This window comes from Haliaeetus leucocephalus, unplaced genomic scaffold (genome assembly GCF_000737465.1).
Source record: "Haliaeetus leucocephalus isolate CR32 unplaced genomic scaffold, Haliaeetus_leucocephalus-4.0 Scaffold880, whole genome shotgun sequence".
NCBI lineage: Eukaryota > Metazoa > Chordata > Aves > Accipitriformes > Accipitridae > Haliaeetus > Haliaeetus leucocephalus.
Genome location: NW_010973316.1, coordinates 4,860,769 through 4,881,189, shown reverse-complemented (window position 1 = coordinate 4,881,189; position 20,421 = coordinate 4,860,769). Strand labels below are relative to the sequence as shown.

The window sequence follows — 20,421 nt, the reverse complement described above, 5'->3', positions numbered from 1 at the left end:
ATTTCTTTTTTAATAATGCTTGGTTGTCATTTTTCTTGTTTCTGAAGTGGGTTAAACTGAACTTCTTGAATGTTTGCTTTTTGTTAAAGGTTAAGCATAGCTATTTGTATGCTTGTTAGTTAATAAATGATCTGCTGGGTAGGGAATTAATTTGGAGAAATTTGAGGTGAGAAACTCGCTGGTTCCTGGAAAGAGTTGGTTGTAGCATTCACAATTACTATAAGCACACTGTAATTCATATTTGCCCTCTTTGACCACTTATGAGTTGTAAATAACCTAGTTGTCTGTCCCGTCTCCCTGCTGTAACTTAAACAAGCAAATGTATTTGGGTTTGAAAGGGGGGGGTTGTTCATTTTTTTTGACCTAAAGATTGAAGTCACTTGGTTACCTTTGCAAATAAAGGGAGAAGTATTTGGTTGAAATGGTACAGGTTTTTAGCTTCATCTTCATGTACTGCCCTAATTCTTTGCGTCTCTCTTGAACTGGTAGAATATGTTTTCATTAACTTAGTAATTTTGATGTGACTTTTGGGTGGAAAGTATCGATGGTTAATGGAAATAGTAAAGGTTAAAATGGAAAAAAAAACCCCTATAAAATAGGGCTGCAAGGACGCTTGCTGTTCTTAACCATCTGTCTGCATTAAAAGTTGTGATACAATTGACTTGGGGGGGGGGGGGACCCAAAACACAAAAAGGCCCAACCAAAAACCTTGTCTAAGCCAAGTGAGGATGGTTTTCTGGGCTTATGCCATCTGCATCTGCAGGAACTAAATTCTCATTGGGAGGGAAGTGTTTCTGAAGCTGTGTAAATACCCTTCTCTGTGTAAGCTAATGCTGTCGTCTAGATCTGCCAACAGATGGCCCCAATGCCTTTCTTGCTTCTGTGGTTTTCAGAGCTCTGTTAAGCTGTAGCAGAGGAGGAGCAAACCCATTGCATTATTGTGTTGTCACTATACATAAGCTTTGTTTTGAGCTTAAAATGTCCTTTGCTTTGTTTCTTCCAAATGGGTAACTTTACATTCCGCAGTAGTTTCTGCCTCTTCAGAAGCTGGTTGTAATCCTTCATTGATAATGAGATTTAAAAATAAACACTTCCCTGTGAATTGTTAATGTTAGCATTTTCTACCTGGTGTTTGTCCTGTTTTCTGTTTCTGGACAAGTAGTATCTCCAGTTATGTTTCCACTCTGCTGTTGCTACAGACTGCTAAGACAAGCTGTGAGGGCCCCTCCTCATATCATCTGGTATGGTTATGACTCCGTATTTAGGACTGGTGATTTTATGCTGGCATTGCTAGATCAAGTAAACTCAAGGGACTAAATGCACAAAGTCGATTTCAATATTAGTCAAAGCACAACTTTATGAAGCATGTTTGAATTAGCAATTCCATACTAGTCAGTGTAGTCTCTTCTGCTTTCTTACTTGTGGAAGACAGACATATGGTATATAGATATTTGTGGCTGGGACTTGCCCCTACCAGGTCCTTATTCTTTCTTGTTTAGAGCTGAGCAAAACATTTATTAACTTTTAAATGTAGAGTAATTCCATCAACTTTGATAGAACTGGTCAATGTGTTAACTGCACTTTTTTTACTCATGGATCACTGTCAGATGATCCTTGCAGAAGGGACTTAACGCATCTGTTAAGGATGTGCTTCTTGAAATTTAGTCTTCTGCTTTTTTTTTTTTAAAAAAACCTAAATATTCATAATATGGTAACTCGCTGAAAAGCCACTGAGGGGACAAAAGGCACGTTCTCCTAGCTATGAACAATTTTGTTAACATCTCTTGTAATCCTGATTGACAGCACCCATCTAGTCATTGTGCAGTACAGCTGGCATGACAGCTTCCCCTCCCTTTCTGTCACTCTCATTGCTAGGTGCCGGTTGCAGGGAGCAGGTTCCATTTACAGCTGAGGCGATGGCAATATTTGTCTTCTGTAAACAGCAAAACACCAATTTTCTAATTTTGACTTAGACCTGGATTTCAGTCTGTGGATGTTGTCAGTACTGGTGTCCACACCAGCGACATTTCCTTTGATAAAACTGCAGCACTGTTTTACAAATCAATGTTCATATAAAGTTCTGAAAACCTGTGATACTACCTAATGCCCACACAAATTATTAGCTATGCTTGCTGCTTTAAAGGAGTACTCTTGAAATGTCAAACCCTTGATGTACATGTTTGCAAACTTAACTTTAAATGATAAGCTCAGATCTCACTCATTATAGATAATTGTATCTTCTCTCTGTAGAAAAAGATCTAATGCTAAGCACTCTTAACTGCCTCTGAATAACTTTTCAGATTTGATGCATGTCTGTCACCTTGTAACCATAATGAATAAGCTGCTGTTAGAATTCTTTAATTGCTTTGAAAGGTAACATTTTGCTGGGACCAAAAAATGGGATCGAGTTTTTGTTGTATCTAAAGCTTAATTTAATGTTCTCTCACTTTTTCTAAGGTACACTGTGGAGTAACATTTAGGAATTCCTTGATTTGCTACTACTTAAGGGCATGGAACTTTCTGTATATCATGGATTAAACTTCTGTTCCCCACTGCAGGTCCAAATATTTATATATTGCAAGTTTGGCCAAGGACAAGAGCTAGATACCAGTTTGTATATTAGTCTTTTCATTGGGGATCACAAAACCATGGTCTAGGGAAAGTGTTAGTGGATCCTAAAAACCCAAACCCTAAAATAAAAAGAATTGGGGCATTGGTGGCAAGCCATGCAGAAACTTGAGGCCTACTAGGCTAGTTTAGCCTTTGAAAAGCTTGCATTATTTAGGTAGTCGTGGTCATGAGATGACATTTGGCAATCTCCTCCTTCCCTGTTACCCCGTCAGCTGAGAAATGGTGTGTAACTGCTCCTGATCTGTAATAGTGCAGGTAAATCATTGCTTTGGCCTGAGAGGTGGTACCTGATGCTAAGAGGTGTGGGTCAGCCTGGCCCCATTAGTTGTGTACCTGCAGCTGTGGAGGGTTCCCAACATTGCAGCAAAGATTTTTTGTACAGAATTATGGTGCCTCTTTCAGTAGGGCAGACCTTTGCAATTGCTACACTGTAGTAACAAATGCGGGAAGCAGGAACTGGCTGATATTGCACAAAGTGAGTTTTAAGTACCAACATGCTGGGGGTGGGGGCAGTTCTGTGAAAGAAGGACATCAGAGTCTGTTTGTTTTTAGTCTCTTTGGGTTACTTTTCCCACCTGCTTTTAAGACGACCTGCACTGCAGAGATTTATTTGCCTCAGCTTCTGCAGGAGGCTTCTCCTTGCCTATTATAGCTGCATCTGTATATGCTCCAATCTTATTACCAACTTTATTTCTTATACTTGTCTTTTAAGACTGTCAAAACCTCTGATTCGCAATTCTGCCCAGTTGCTTCCTTCGCCTTCTCTACTCAGCCTCTTTTCTCTTCCCATGATCTCTGCATCAGTTTCCAGCCTTTCCCACATACATTTCCTTGCTTATAGTAAAAACTGAATATAGCGTTCTTCCAAAAAGCAAATGAAAACTATTTTGGTAGAATAACTGTCAGAGAAAGTGTCAGCGAGATTCAACATGAGTAGTAATTGCAGTGTTAAATAAAACTCTTTTCCTTTTGACTTGTGGGAAAACAATTTCTAGAATCTTGTCAGGCTTATTAATCTATTTCGCCTATGCATGTTTCTAGCCAGTTATTTAGATTAGTTTGAAAAAAATTCAGTCTGAAGGACAAGGAAATTCTCAATAAATGTTCCTGACTTTAATCCTTGCAGTTGACTCTAGTGGACAGATTGCAATCAGCACAGACTTGTCCATTTATTCTGAGTTAAGTCTGTTATGTGCATTGTTTTTATCTAAAAATATATAACTGTGTAAAATGTATAGGTGCTTCTAAACAAACAGTAATGATAAACTGTGGTCTCCAAACCAGCTGAGTTTTTGTCATCCTGACAATATCTAATGGAAGACTTGTATCATTACATTTTTTTGCAGCTAAATTATAATTCTGCATTTCTTAAATTTTTGTGTCTTTATGTATCTTCTTCATTACTTTTTAATAACTATGTTTTTTTCCTGTGTAGGGTGACTTAGCAGCTGTTCAACAGCTGCTTAAAAATGGGGCAGATCCCAATGTCAAAGACAATGCTGGCTGGACACCACTGGTGAGTGTTGAAGACTTTATTTTTTTTCCTGTCACCTGTCTTCTGATCAGATTTCATTTCATCCCTCCTTTCCTCTCCTATATTTTAGTTCCCTTTACATGCATTTAGGTGACAAAAAATTATGTGAAGTGAAGAAGTGACAGTAAACAAGTTCAAAAGAATTTATTAGCAACTACTGACCTGCCCAAATCCAACTGCTTTGCTGAGGTAGGGCATGCTAAGAAATCTATTAGCCTGTGATTCTGTAAATGCAGAGGATATAACTATGATAACTAGAAAATGATCAATTGCAGACAATGTGTATGTTTTATGGGTTCTTAATGTCCTCGGTGTTTTTTTACCATTTTGGAAATATATAAAGTAGTTGAATGAAAAAATTGCTCACTTGAATTGCAGAAAATAAACAAAAGGTTCTTTTCAACCATGACTACTACTTCTCCTGAAGAATACCCTTGACAGAGTCTGTAATCTGGGAGGCTTTGTTCCCTGTAGTCTAATTTGCACACAGTTGGCCTTTGTTCAGTTCTTCTCTGTGCTTTTTATTAGTGCCAGGTTCCAAGGTTAATTCATGTCAGGAATGTAATGCAGTATCTTTGCATCGTCTTCCCCAAGCATCTACTGAGAGGTGTTTGAAAATGAATGTGTTACTGGTGTGACGGGTCCTTCCTCTGAATTCTGTTTTACTTGAGTTTTCTCTCTTTACTACTTACGGATTTACCTAACTAGCACGAGGCATGTAATCATGGGCACAAAGAAGTGGTGGAGCTGTTGCTACAATACAAGGCATTAGTGAATACTACGGGGTATCAGAACGACTCACCGCTTCATGATGCTGCCAAGAACGGGCATGTGAGCATTGTTGAGCTGCTGCTTTTGCATGGTGCCTCCCGTGATGCAGTGTAAGTAGATGTGGGATGTTCTTTTAACTGCGGCATTCATTACAGCTATAGCTTCCAGGGTGCATGTTAAGTAAATACGAAGCAAAGCTGGTAATACATGTGATTTATTTGAAGCGAGGGGGTGGGTGTTAAATGTATGCTCCACTATACTCGTATCCTCCTTTTCCAGGTAGGGCTTTCTGTTTTGCTTTGTCCTAAGCTTTTCTGAGGATGTCCGAGTCATAGATAGCTGGAGTATTGGAGATGGTACTAGGAAAGTAACAAAATAGGCTTAGCCTATTGTTACACTTTTCAGTTGGCATCTTGTTATAGCTACTGTCAGATCTAAGATGCTGAGCTAGATGAGTTTTGAACTGCTATAGCTGTTTTTTTGTTTCTTTACTCTTACTACACTACTTGCTAGCAGAAGGTGTTTCGGTCCAGTCTGTTCTACCTTCACAAATGGCATAGACACAGGCTGAGATCTGGGTAATGTTTTTTATTTTTTCCATTCTGGATCAAAGCTCTAATCCTTAGTATACTTTTTAATTAAAACAACAACAACAACAAAAAACCCAAACAAAAAAACCCCAAACCCTTAGAAATATTTTTACTTGAATCTTCTATACAGTTATGCCTTCTGAAGATATTGGCATTTGTGTATAGGAGGTGCTAAAGTATCTGTTAGTCTATGAATAACCCTGTGAGCTATTAGTACTTCAGACACTAAATGTGGGTTTAGGTGTTGTAGTATTGTGCTGGGGCCTGTGTGTATAAAATGAGTCCAATGCATGTTGTCAATAGGTGTGTGTGTATATAGTAACATGATAGGGTGAAGTCTTGCATAATGCATAAAGAAGCATAAATAAGTTCAGTTTAATCACTTCGGCTCTCAGTATTCGCTCTTGAAGCTTACAGAATTAAGGTACTCTATGCAAAAGCATAGGGTTTTCAAAAAGAGTCTTAATCTTCAATATACTGTTTTTTTAAAAAAAAAAACAAAACCAAAACAAACCCACAAAACTTCAGCATGAAAAAGTAAAACAAGGATCATTTGTTCATCTTCACTTTGTTCTTGAACAACAAAGACCAGTGCATTACACCTTGAAAAGCTGACAGCTTCAGAAACTAATTTTCAAGCCACTTGAATATTGGGAACTGGTTGTGTGACACTTATCACTTGTCTATCTGGTATTTGAAAGCATAGCACAGACAACACCTTTGATGCAAGGTTGTGACAGGACTTAAACACTGGAAGATTTGCACAGCAGAGACTCCAGATTGCAACAGTGGACTCTTTGGGTGTCTCATTAGCCTTAGTTTCTGCTGCATGTGTTCACACAAACCAAGATGAAGCTGAACCTCTTTCAGCTCATTCTACATGAACAAACGTGACTTCCTATTTTTAATCATGGAATGAAAGATGTACGTAAACCTTAAGCTCTGGCTTAGCTTTTCACTGAATAGAGGTAATGTTCAGTTGTATATTAAAACGGTGTGACATGGGATATGTCACAACTCTGCAACTAGGTACCTTTTGCAGTACCTCTGGGTATCAAAAATGGCTTCTAACCCACTTCTAAGTATGCACTGTTCTTGACTTAATATCTAGGGTACTTGGAATCTCTAGTGTGTGGTGTTAATAAATATATATACTTTTTTTCTTTTAACTTAAAATCTTTGGGGGAACAAATTTAGCTGCCTTTAATCTTTGTTTTATTTGTCTGGTAAAAAGAACTACAGGTGCTTTGGCAAAAATCCAGTCCTGTATGTCCCCCCTGGAAAAACTGAGGCTTCCAAATCTTCTGTAAACTCTCTATCTCTGGCTGAAATGCTACTGTGCATGTTACTATTGCATTGATGATGGAAAGGGGTTGGGTTTTCTTTTTTCCCTATTTTTACAGAGAGCATTAGAGACACAGAGGAAGGGATGTACAAGCAAAGTGTTCAGGCTTGAATAGTAAGACTTTATGGACCTCTTCCAAACACTACCAAGAAAGAATAGAAACAAGAACAGTATGTCTGAGACTTCTGAGAATGTCTTGTGCCTTCCTTCCTGTGCCTTGCTAGCTTCCAGCAATGAATTGTGCCATGATCTTTCCCTGGATCATGACTTTGCAAACCTTATGCCTTTTTTTTTTTTCTGCCACTGCCTCTGGTAGTTGTAGTCCTGATTAAACAGCGGTTGGATTTGTCTAGGTAAGTGGATTTGAATGTTCTTTAAGGTAGAAGGTTTAAATATTTTTTTTCTAGTGGATGCAGGTACCCTTATAATGAAGTCAAATCTGACAAGAAGCTTGCTTTTCTTCAGTGACTTTTTTCCTAGATCCCTGAGATCTGCAGACCACAGTTTTAAAAACAGAAGGTGGAACAAGGTGATCACTTAAGATGGTGCAATTATAGTTCTTTTCAGTATGACTAGTTATAATTGGCCTCTTTGTACTTAATGCAGGATCTGCTCACCTTTACATCATTACTTTAAAGATCCTAGAGTAGAAATTGAGCAGTGACGAGTAGAACTTGCATCTCTTAAAGTTTTATTTTCTTTAGGAATATACTTGAGGAGTGCCTTAACTTTAGAGGTATGCAATGTGTGAGCTAAGACTATACCAAACCAATTTTGCCAAACTGATAAATTTGTCTAATTTCAGTTTGCATTTTTTTTTGGTCTATGAAACTTTCTAGTCCTTTTGTAGGCTCTTCAGGCTTTCAATGAACTAACTTTCAGCCCAGGAGAGGGCCCTCTTTGTCCTGGCATATTAAAGTGATTCTTCATTTCCTCACTGAGGCAGGAAGGAAAGTTTGATTAGTTCACTGTGGTTACTTAAGTCTATTGCTTTAGCTAAGCTAAGTAAAATGTGAACATGATAAACGTATTCAAATGTTACTTGGGACACTGAAATGTATAGCATGAAACCTCACAAAAGTGACTGATGTCTTGCTGCTGTTTTGACTGTAGAATTAACTCAGTTTTGTGTCTTAATGTCCTTTGTGTGTTGGAGAGTTAATCTACTGGAATAAAAACAGAGCTTGTGTTGAATAGCCTGCTTAGAGCAGTAGTTTTGAAATTTAGTATGATACTCAATTGTGCAAGATGAAATACTGTTTTTAAATATGTGCAATATTTAGTGACTGGAGGCCCAAAGGCAGGTAAGATCCACTGGTCTGTAGAGGAATGTAAGATATATCTGGGAGCAAATACAGCTACTTTCTAAAGGACCTCAATTCATGAGGCACACAGATGTTAGCATAGCCCTAGCCATCAGAGAGCTGAGACTTTGCAGTTTCAGATTTAGATCATCAGGTTCACAGACCCATCAAGTACATCTCATTCCAAGTGTCTTTCAGGCTAGTTTTTTTCTCCTTGCATGTTAATACATAGTGCATTAAGAAGTAACTGTATGTAATATGAAGCAGCTACATATCTTCAGGACCAAGTGAATACAGATGAGAACTACCTCTTTTGCCAGAAAGCAGTCCTGGGATTTCAGTATTCCTTGGTAAAAAATGTTTTGGACATCTGTAAGATTTAATAGGTGTGGCACTTCATTTGCCATTTGAAGTTTTCACTGACTGGGAAAGATATGAACTACAAATGAAAAATATTACATGGATCAGTGGACCTATTAATTGTCCTGCTGGTCTAGTTAATTTTTTTAAGTTAATCTCCTACACAGAGCTAATTTTTATTTTTATAGTTTTTTTCATGTGCTCTCTCTCTTGAATTCTGTCTTTTTTCCTTGCTTCACAGCAAGCCAAGTGATTTGAAAAATTAGATCTGTGCATTTGCAATTTCACAGTACTTCCTAAATGCTTTCACTCAAATGGGCTATCTTGCCAGTTCTTCATGCACAGTAAGTTTAGCATTAGTAAAAATTGTTGTGTTGCCCTATTTTTTTCTATGTGTTAGCTGTCTTTGAGAAGTTGAGTCTGATTCTGAACAAACCTATGGGAATGCTTAGGGATAGACCATGGTCTTCAATTATGAATGGCATAGGGGCAAAAGCTACTATAATCTACAGTTAATTCCAGGAAGCATTAGACCCATGACACTGACATAACTTTGTCTGTTTTTCTAAGTCAAGATAGTGCAGGACTTCACTGTTTAAGTGCAAGACAGTATGCTTAACTTCCTGCTGACAGCAGGTTAATTAAAACCCTGGCCCTGTTTGGTTATCTAAGATGGTCTTTTTGGCTATGCAGATTAAATTTTTTTCCTTCTGTCAGGTTGAAAAAAGATTTCTGCTTACCACAGTCTCAGAATACGGATGCTGACTGTAGACCCCCAAACTGGTCAGATTTCCATACGGGAATTAGTGGTTACAGTACTGCACTGGGATCTGGTTGTGGGACTTCCATTCAATACTGAACTCTTTTTGTGAGGCTGGGGTAAAACTTTGTTTATGCTCAGCTGTGGAACTGCAAATAACTTCTGGTGTCAAAATGGAGCAGCTTAAAACTCCTGATTACAAAGTATTATATAGTCATTGTTTGATTGTATCAAAAGCTGTGAAAGTTTGGGGCTTCTAAAGAATTGGCAAGGGTGTGTCTCCCTATTTATATTCTCTCCTGGTTGCTGAAAGTTTAATGAAATATTTAGAAGGTAGCTGTTAAGTTTCTTTTTGACTACAGCAGTAACCTCTGTTGTCTTCGTACCTAAGACTTCAGCAATGTTGCACCATAAACTGAATCCCATTTCTAAAGCTTTTCATAAGAAGTTCTTTGATCTGTCACTCCTTAAGATACCATCTGTCATCTCATGTAAAGTCATACTCAGCAGATTACATTGAATTGCTCTTCATTGGGCCCATCTTTGTTCTCAGCACAGACATCCTACTCTTTGATTGGAATTTGTTCTAGCTGTAAGAGCCCTCTACTGACTATTCAGTACCTTGATGACTGACTAATAGGAGACTGCTTGCATCAAAGGATACATCTGACTCTTGAATGTTTAAAACAACTTGCAAAAAGCCCGCTTGCATTCTGGTAGAAAGAAGTATGCCTTAGAGACCTGGTCTTCTAGCCTAAGCACCAAAGATACTTATTTCTCTCTTGTAGAAACAATTGTGTCTGTCTTCCTTCTGGGTGCGGAACTTGTCCTGTTAAGCAGTCACATGCACCAGACCCACTCTCAACAAATCCAGACCTATAGTAGGAGCACACAAACACGGTTATGGATATTTCTAAAAATACTGTGGTTTTGTGTCAGGGTGGACCTAATGTGCATGTCCCACTTAATTTTGTTTTGCAAACTGGATCAAAATTCATTTTTTACTGTGACCAAGGTAGATGATTTCTCTTGTTCAGCTTGGCTGAATAAAGACAAATTTGAGCACACATTTTTTCCAAAAGCTTCTGTTTCCCATTCCCATGCCTTACTGGTGTTCTTGTGGCTGCATAGATCTGGTCCTTGATCCTGATCATAGGGCTAAAAATGACATACATTCCTAATATATTAAAAACGGTTCCTCAAGTAACTGCACTGGTAATTGTACCAGCTCTGCAGACACTGGGCAAGGTCTCTTTCTGATCATAATTATCTGCCTTTTGGATGGTTAGTGGGTGCCTAACTAAAAAGAACAGATCTGGTTTTCATCCTTTTTCTTTGAAAAGGATGTGTAAATTAAAACAATACCATGCTCAAAATCTATTGTCTGGATATGTTCCTTGTCTTAGTTTTTATTTTGTAAACTGTCTTTTCTCCTATTTCAGCTACTTTTTCTCACTTTCCTGAAGCTCAACAAGCTGCTTTGTTGCAAATATTCCAAACTCTTAAACCCATCCCTTGGGCTGGTGTTCCTTTTGACAGACCTGAGCTCCCAAGTTTGTCACATTTTACTTTAACTGTGCCACCTTAACATCCTGTGATTAGCCATTAATTCTTCAATGCTGCCTGATGATGGGATAGCATTTTGCAACACACTGGTAAGAAGCGACTGAAATGATCTTAAAAATGAAGAAAAGAAAAATTTAAGTGAATACAGAGGGGGTAGCTGGAGCTTTTATTTGTACATTTTTTTGGCAAAAAATGTTCTGTATTTAACTGGTGGCCTATATATTTATCTATGGTAGACATTCATGAGGTTTTTTCCAACAGTCAAGGATCTTCCTGTGACTTGGGAGGGGGAGACACTCCCAAACCTCTGCTACTGACATGCAGTGATTTCCTCCCCCTGCTTAGTTCACAGTAAAAGGTCAGCCATCTAGTCTAAGGTGATTTTAGTGTATGTGCTAATATACTCCCCCCACCCCCGGATGCATTGTTCAAAGGTACTCTATCCTGCAGCAGTTTGAGTCGAATATGGCCCTTATTTAAAGAAAGAGCAAGAGCTACCCTGGTGATGCATGACAAAGCAGGAACAGCATGACAATATTTAATGGGCTGCAACTCCCAGGACTGGGCTGAGATTTAACCAATTATCTTTTAGTCTTCAGAATTTGTATTATGCTAGCTCATTGCTCATTAGTGACACAGAAGAGCTTGGGGTTGGTAATATTGTAACACTAGCTATTGTAAAATACCATCCCAGAATCTTCTGTGTGGGATTTTTGTGGATTGTTGTTTTCCTAAGAGGCTATATCAGTGAGCAGTGCTTAGTCAGGAGCATAGAAAGGTGCTAAGGTCAGATGCATCTTTCAGCTTTGTACTGGCCAAAGTCTCCCAGTTAAGTCAGAATGAAGACTTAATGATTTGAGCCTCTCTTTGGGCTGGAATGGGTTATGACCTTATGTGGAATTCTCTATAAAGCTTCCTAGATTTTTACGCTGCACAGGAACGTGTGGCTCACTAGGAGACAGTGCTTCGAAGATGCAGTGGTTTTTTGACCTCTTTAAATGTTTCACTGTTTGATGACTATGCTTGCCGGATTTCAGATACTGAGTCAGGCCTTTGTTCTCGGTGACAAGCTTCCCCTTTATAACAAGCTCTTATTATGCCTTTTGAGAGCCAGAGCTACATGAGGTAGGGAGAAGAGGATCAGCTGGAATAGCCATTATTCTCACAAAGGGCAAAGCAAGCAGAATGTTTCCCAAGAGTACTGGCAGAGGATCATGTTTGTTAATGGCAATTATACCTGTTCTGCAGTTTCAAGCTTTCCTCTACTCACTACTGTCCTGCAGCTGCAAAGTTGTGTGAAGAAGAGATAGAAGCCATGACTGTGCTTGATGTTGTGTTTACAGCAAGTCGTATCTGTCTGAGTAATAGTAAAAGAATGGGGGAGAAAATGGGTCTTGAAGTATATCTAATAACTATGAGGTGCCACATAGGCTGGATAGTGTTCAACAAAATTGGCAAACCAACTAAAATCTGAATGAATTGGCTGTAATGTGTTCTGTGGAACAGCATACTGAGGGGGAAAAAGAGGTGCATACTCAAATTTTGGAAGTGTGAGCCACAGTTCCCAACTAGGAAGCAGATAGCTTTTCCCATAAAAGCATAACCCCATCAAGCTCCAATGTTTAACACAGTATGTAGAATCAGGTAAGCCAAAAATACATTTCTTCATTATATGACTGCAACAAAAGATTAAAGCTGAAATTTCTGGGTCTTGTGAATGATATCAAAGTGCATCCTGAAACGGTTTAACAAGGACTGTGGTTTATTTAGCTGAACATACTGCTCTGAACATCCCTTACTCCTCAGCTGAATGCAGCAGCTTGTAATTCAGTATCCATCTGTCTTGGATGCAATTCTTACTTGAAGCTTTGTGGTTTTTAGCTGAAATTACATATTAATAAGAAAGTGGGAGGGAAAGCTACCCTGCTAATGTGCCCCGTTAGTTAAGAATCAAGTCACATTTTATTTACTTAAACCCATCTGTGCTTGTTTTGCCAGTAATATATTTGGTCTGCGGCCTGTAGACTATGCAGAAAGTGAAAAGATGAAGTCTGTGCTAATGTTACCAGTGAAGAATAAATCATTTTCACTTAACCAACCCTCTGAGGTAAGTGTGTGTGGTTTTTGTTTTGTTTTGCTTTTTAAAAAAACATAAGTTCATCCTGCCACTAATGAAGGCTTGGACCTAAGTACAATACATTACCTGCCTTTACAGGGAGATTTAAAATAGGCTAGGAAACTGACTTGGGCAATGTTTGTAGAATGTAGGTGGGACACTTACAAGCTATGATATTCTGTGTTATAGCTTTGTCTGGGAAAACAAAGCATGTTTCTTGTAATGTGGCTTTATTATAGGAGAATGAATGCTGTGTTATTCTTGAAGTACCATTGATTGAACTTTGCTATTGTTATTGTTTTTCTGCATATTTAAATTTGTTCTACTTGCCAAACTGGCTGAAAGCAGCAGCAGTCTTTGCTCCAGGTGCCTTTTGTGTGCCTTTAAAAGGCTGCTCCAGTATCGTCCTTTGTCCCACAATGAAGATATCAGCTCAGCAGTTGAAAACAGCTTTTGGAAGATTGTTTTTGGGGTTTTTTTTTTTTTGGTTTTCCCCTCCTTTTTGCCAAAGGACTCTCAGGACTTGTGGCCAAAATCAGGTTATTCAGACTTAAAAAGTTACTGCATTGTGAAGTGCTTTGTGCTTCCTAATGAATAATGATTAAACTGACCTGGCTGATACAAGCAGTCCTAGTCTACCCAGGGTATACAGCCTGTTATAATCCCTTCTCATTGAGGTAATAAGATACCCATTAGCCAAAAGTAAACTGTTGCAGCTAAATCGGCAAGGATATGACTGTTCCTCCCATCTGTAGCAAATGTAAGATGCAGCTCTTCTGTCACAAACAAAACACTCGGTATTTGCATTTGCTTTGTGATGGGTGTGTGCTAATGGACGGTTACCAGGTCATAAGGGTGACTTGATCCAAAGCCTGAGGCTTTAGGGTAACTGGGTCTCAAAGGTATGTCTGTACTATGGAATCTGGGAATACTTACGAAGACCCAAGAGCTGAAGTATCATATCGTTGTCAGCATAAAACTTGAGCAAGCAGCTACTCTTACTTTGCATTAGTAGTATCCGCATAAAAAAACTTAAGCATTCATTACTTACAGGGCAATGTATTAGGGACTTTTTAGTAAAAGGAAATGCAGGTGTTAATTATATAGGTTACTCAACATATTGGTAGCGTATCTGTTGGTAATACTTCACTAAAAGTAGGAGGCTTTACTACTTTATTGGCAATTTTTTTTCTTTTTCAACACTGCCATCAGCCAGGCTGTTTACAGTGTTTAACCAGCTATATGTGTGCACACCAGCACCTTTTTTAAAAAAACAAAAGGGCAAGGAAGAAAAAAACTGATGCACAAGCTATTTTGGTACCTTGCGTAAGCTAAATGAAATACCTCTAATGTCAAGCTTTTTTCCTCTAGAGCTGGTTTGTTATAGAGACTTATTTATGGACCCTGTCCCCTAAGCTTGCTATGAATTGTTTTTCAAAATGCTTATTCCTATTAAATAAAGCTGTCAAACAAGTTAGTTGCCTTCTTTGTTCCCAAACATTCAGCTTATTGTAGAATTTTCTGTTTGTGCAGGCACTGAGCCCCAGCCAGACAAGAGATGGACCTCTTGGTATACTGGGGAGCAATCTTAGTTCAGAGCAACAGAAATTGCTGAACAAACTAGCAACAATTCTGAAGGCTCGAAGGTGTACTGAATTTAATGGCAGAGGTATGTAGTCTTGTTGAAATGTCTCTGTCCAAATAGAACTAACTACAGTTCTGCACTTTATCCTTTAAGATACTAGCTCAAGCAGGTTTTTTTTTTTTATTGTTCCTAATAAGTGCAGTTTCTGAAATCCCTGAATTATAGCCATAGTAGAATGATGGTGTGTTGTTGCATGTAAACACATATAAAGCCTGCCTGGTTACTGAGGCAGGAGACTTCTAGGGGAGCCACAGTTTGACAGTATATTGTCTGTTATTTAAAATCCCTAAGTCCTCCTCAAAGATCTCTTTTCTTTACACTTCTTTTAGGTCTTTTGCAACTTTAAGGTCTATGCTCATATGAGATATCCTGTAAGGCTTTTGTCTTCCAGAAGTGAGTTTTAGGCAGGTGGTGCCTTTAGAAAGAGCATGTCATTGACTAAAAGTTGACAAATTTCTTCTCACATGCTACCTTCCTTCAAATTTTGTTCTTCGTTAAGATGATGGAGCCAAATTATGGGGCTTGGGGGTTTTTTTGTTCCTTTTTGAGGAGGGAAACATTGTCTTAATTCCTCCTATTAGTTTTTCTTTGGAGTGCTGCTCTTCCTTCTTGTGAAAGGAATGCTAAAGTAATTTTCCCCCACCATCTTTCACACCCTGATTACTATTCCAGAGTTGTGAGTTGAGTTCTGTTAGCTTTATGTTAAAGCAGTGAGATCCCTAAGTAAGATTCCTGTCAGAGTTAAATATAACTTTAAAAGGATTGAAAAAAATGTACTATTCTATAAACCGGAGCCTCCTCTGAAGATTTAAGTGTTAGCTTAGAACTATAAAAACGTGACTTCCCTTTTTCACAGCAAGTATATGTTGAAACCCACAAAATTTCTAATAGTACTTCTACTTACTCATATCTTAGTCTCAAAAAATCACATACTTGTGCTGGAAAAAGTGGTTGATAAATTATTATAGTCTGTTTATTCTTTAAATGGTGATTGATTGCTTTACAGCCAGGCATGGTTCTGATTTTTATGTGCTCTTAGTTCTACTGATGTAATCTTTCTCCTAGTAACTCACCTTGTTATCCCTGATGTTGCAATGCCAAGTACTGTCAAATGCATGATGGCTGTTCTGACTGGATGTTGGGTCCTCAAGTTTGAATGTAAGTATTAAATATATGGGATTCTTTGGGCTTTTTAACTGGAAATTGTAGATGGGATTCCAGAGAAAACTTTCTTTTTCAACAACTGCCTTAATATCAATACTAGCTTAACATAAAGTGTGAGGGTTTTGTTTTTTAACCTCCTGAATGACAAGAGATTTAATTAAATACAATTACTCCTTCCTTGGCAAATGTGTGCATTTCATTATTAGATGTATCGGGTAGGTCACACCCTGGGTATCAGTTAGGAGTGAATTTGTTCATTGCTCCTGGGAGAGGAGGAAGGAATGTGTTAAGATCTTAGATTTCTTATAAGCAGCTTCCATTGAAATTGATAGGAAACTTTTGCTTGCTTGGGGTATGTGATCAAGGCCTGTAGGAAGGCAAGGTGTTGCCTATTTACATGTAAGCTGAGATCGGTTGAAAGTTATAACTTCTAACTGAAGTTAGGCTGTCAGCTGTTCACAAACCCCTGTTTGTACTTTCCACTAAAGTTCTCTACTTGTTGAGAAAATTGCTTTATGCAATCATAGGCTCAGGCAGATCAAATGTATATGTAACTTTTGATACCCATTTCTGTATATGCCAGCCCTGCAGACTGGAGTACTCTTCAACTAAAATAGTAACCTCCAGGGAAAGATGACTTGCATAGTGTCCCCTTAACATGCAGGTAGTTTTCATGTCATCTTTCATGCAATCTGTAATTAGGTTTTATACAGTACATGCTTTTTTGTACAGATGTTCTGTGGAATTACACTCCAAATTCTGCTTTTTATTCATTGTTTCTAATGTATTTCTTAGTATCTGCTTTCACAGTAGTTGTAAAAGCCATCTTCCCCTTGACCTTTATGTCTAAGTTCTTTTAGCTAATAAGTACACTACAAGTGAGTTAATTAACCATGGAAAACTCACAGACAAATTTCATTCTAGTCTTCTTCTGTGTGACTAAACATCAGAATATAAGGATTCTTTAACGGTCTAAATTTTCCAGTCACTAATGTTTATGAAGGCACTGCTTAAAGCTTCAAAAGATGCATAGTAGTTTTTCAAATAAGGCACATCATCAGAGTCTTTGAACATTGGACTCTTTTTCAAAGAGTGTTCATTTGGCTTCCAGATAGTCAATGGACTTGTTCCCTGCTTCTTCTAAAGGGTCTGTTGAGTTGGTATCCCCTCAGAAATGTCTTCTGCAGCACCTGCAGTGGCTTCTGTTCGTGGCCTTATAAGCAATTGCAAAAGGAGAACGTTGTGTTGTCTTTGTACTGTGATTCTTAAAAATAGGAGTAGCTTGTTGTTGAATATGTAACATGGAGAAATGCTGTTTATGCTTAAGCAAGCAGATGGATTTAATAACCTCCAGACACTTTGTTGATAAGCAGAAGGGAGATAGTTTCCTGTTTGGAGGTAGGAATGCAGCAGGAAACTCAGAAGGCCTAGAGGTGATGTTTGGGTTGTGTAACTGGAAAGGGTGTATTCAGGTGCTCTGGAATGATATCCTGTTTAAGACTGAATAATCTGTTTCTGTGGTGAATCACTTTGCGGTTTCTTGGCTTCGCTCAGTTTGGGAGGTCTGCATACCCTCTATCATATGTGCTAGGGTGGTTTCCCTTTCTTTCATTTTATCTTATTGCTAATCAGCTGCTTAGAAAACTTTAGCTGAGTGGTAGGGAGGTTTAAGTAGTGAGACCTGAGTTTAAATCTTTGTGGAAGAACTTTCATATTTAGAACTGATTGGAAAAGAAAAAAATAAATAAGATAGTGTGGGTGTTATTCAGGAAATATTTTCATATTTTTTGTTTGCAGCTGAGTTTTATTTTATGTTGTTAGTACTGATTAGTTACAATCCTGACTGCTAACGCTCCCAGCTTAGTAAGCAACATACTACTTAAAAGCGAATGATTCTCCTCCCTAGTGGGAAATGTTAGTAATAACTCATGGGGTCTGATGCAGCTAAGTGCCTATAATTAACAGCACCACTCCATCTGTTCCCACCAGTCTGTTATTAGTCTTCTTCAGAGTCATTACAAGTTAAAGATTGTTATAACAAATAATGGGACTCCTGCTGATGGAACATTTGTCTAGGAAAAAGAGGTCTTTGCTTTTCTTTTCCATAATTTCTGTCTTTATCGTGGCTTTTTTACTTCTATTTGGATAAGTTTCCTTAAATGTGATGCAAATAAACTTCCAAAAGTGTGTGCATATTCTGGCTCACTTCTGTCAAAGCCACTGCAAATAAATTGAAGGAGTTGCTTATAGTTCAGTGTTCTAAACCATTGACTTAAAGTAAATGCATGTTCAAAACTTCACTGAAATATATGAAAAAACAAAGCTCAGTGTAGCACTTAATGAAATGCTGACTATGCATAAGTGAGCATTTGAATTTTTTTTTCTTACTACAAGGTAAGCTGCATTTGACTGTTATTTGTAAAGTTATATTTATAGACTACACATAATTATACCACTTTTTAAAAAAAATTGCATCCTTGCAAAAAACAGTATTTCATTTAAGAGTGTATTTCTTATGTTAACTTTTCCATTATAGCAGGCTTTCAAGCTGTGTTTCTCTAATAAAAAGCGATTTCCTTCTCCTGTATAATTCTACGGTGCTTCTGTTTACGTGTGTCTATACACACAGATACAGCATCCATTAGTATCAGCAGAGAGGTAATGTGGAATTTTCCAGCAGAGTTTGAGCTAAATGTAAGGCCTCTAAGTATTAGAGCACCAAGATTTAAATATGTATCTTCAGTTTCAGGGTTCCCTTTTGTCTTCAGGTAGAAGATGAAGATGAAAGCATGTCATCACTGTGCAATACAAGATCTTCACAGAAGAAAAAATTCACCTTACCCATTGCAGTTCTGTATTTTTCATATATAATACATCATCAGCAATATATCCACTTTCAAAGCAGCATAGAATTCAATTGACACTGTTGTCGCTGTGCTCCTTGCCCTTGGCCATATCTTTCATTGGTTTCATTATTTTATTGCCTTCATTATTTCTGGGATGGTAATAGGGCACAAAGTAGCATATCATTATCCTTCTGCAAGTAGGCTGAGACAAAGATTCAAGTATCACTGTATTTCCTCTATGCTTTTTGTAGACCATAGAATAGTGTAATTAAAACCAGCAGAAGTCTTTAATAGCTTTTCAGCTTGTTTTTTCTTAAACTGATTGTCATCTGTTAAAGCAGGGGATGAAAAATGATCTCGGTAACGATATGCATTGAAACAAGCTTGTGTCAGTCTTTGCAATGAAGTATCTGGCAGAATTTTAAGCATCTGATTGCTTATTCCTTCATTTGTTTTGCTTTCCTGGAGCAGCAGCAATGATTCAGCTCTGATCGTTTAAAAGAATGCAAAAAACCCCTGCTTTTCCTGTAAGGACTCAGAACAACTGGGAGTTGACTGGAAGAGCTAGAGGATTGCATGACTGACATTTCAAGGCCAAAACATCTTTCTGAATCTCTTGGAGCAATATGCCCATCCTTGTTTAGACTATTAGACAAGGGAAGTGCAAAGCTGTTTGAGCTGACTGCTTCTCAGGCTGGACTGTCTCTCTTCCATACATAAACATCTTTTAGATAACAGGCTGATAATCAGCAAAGCCCTTCCTCCTTAAAACAGCTCAAAACTTTTGATCCCTGGAGTTTCACGCTTGTTTTGCAGTTGGAGACTTACTTCAACTGCCTCCTTCTACAAAAGGACTCACAGCTCTGTGGGAGATGGTAGAAATCTCTAATATGCATATGCATGTTCTAGTTGTATTGGGTGTATAGCTGAGGGGAATGCTTCACATGCACAGGGTCTGAACTTCTGCACTCCCACAGTTGTCTGCACCTTCTGGAAAGGACGAGGGAAACAGTTGTGCTTCAAAGTCAGCACAAATTCAGACCATGAAGCTGCTGGGGTTTGCAGAGGAGAAAATGGGGGTGAGAATGTCTTAGATGTGGTGTTTGCCTTTGTCTGCAGAGCTAGGAAGTGGGCCGATATGAAATAAGGTCTAGAGGAAAAGGAAACCATATTTCCACTGCTCCCTTTGTTCTGTGTCATCCAGACACTCATTTTTTCATATTTAGGGAGTCTTTTTGCTGTAATTCAGTTTTGGTTTGAAGAAAACATTGCATTAAGGAAGCCCATTGTAAGGAAAAGGATGGGAAATATTACCTCATTCATTTAAAAGCATGTGACAGGATCCAGAGGATGAGCACTCTCAGTGGAATTTAACCTGACTTCTGCACCTTAGGAATGGCTACCTCCAGTCACTTTGATCAGTCTAGAAAACAGCTGTCGCAAAGTAGTTTCTTAAAGAAGACAGGACACTTGGGTGTTTAAGTGAGGTAATGATTTTTATATTATGTGCTCCTAGCTTCTGGGAATTGATGTTTAAGGACTTCCTCAGCATCTGCTCCATTATGTTTAATAAATATCACCTGGATTAACTTGTTAACTACCATTCTTAAGCAGATTCATTTTAGTCTCTGCAGCATCTTGTGTCATTTCCATGTGTTAGAAAAACAGACTGCTCTTGTCTCACCAAATGAGATCTCTACCTTGCTCTGTGAAAATCTGTGATTCTAAAGTTACTTTATAAGCATGTAAGAGACAGTATAAAAATTCGTTGCTGTGCTGTAGCAGAGAC

General features: G+C 38.2%; 1 protein-coding gene across 1 annotated transcript in view; it reads left to right on the top strand.

Moving 5' to 3' along the window:
- BARD1 (BRCA1 associated RING domain 1) overlaps positions 1-20,421 on the top strand; it is a 43,584-nt gene that overhangs the window by 16,477 nt on the left and 6,686 nt on the right. The window contains exons 5-9 of the mRNA XM_010583257.1: positions 4,067-4,147; positions 4,874-5,046; positions 12,860-12,968; positions 14,511-14,646; positions 15,688-15,780. Of these exons, the coding sequence (XP_010581559.1) occupies positions 4,067-4,147; positions 4,874-5,046; positions 12,860-12,968; positions 14,511-14,646; positions 15,688-15,780 (592 nt within the window). The remainder of the gene's footprint in view (positions 1-4,066; positions 4,148-4,873; positions 5,047-12,859; positions 12,969-14,510; positions 14,647-15,687; positions 15,781-20,421) is intronic.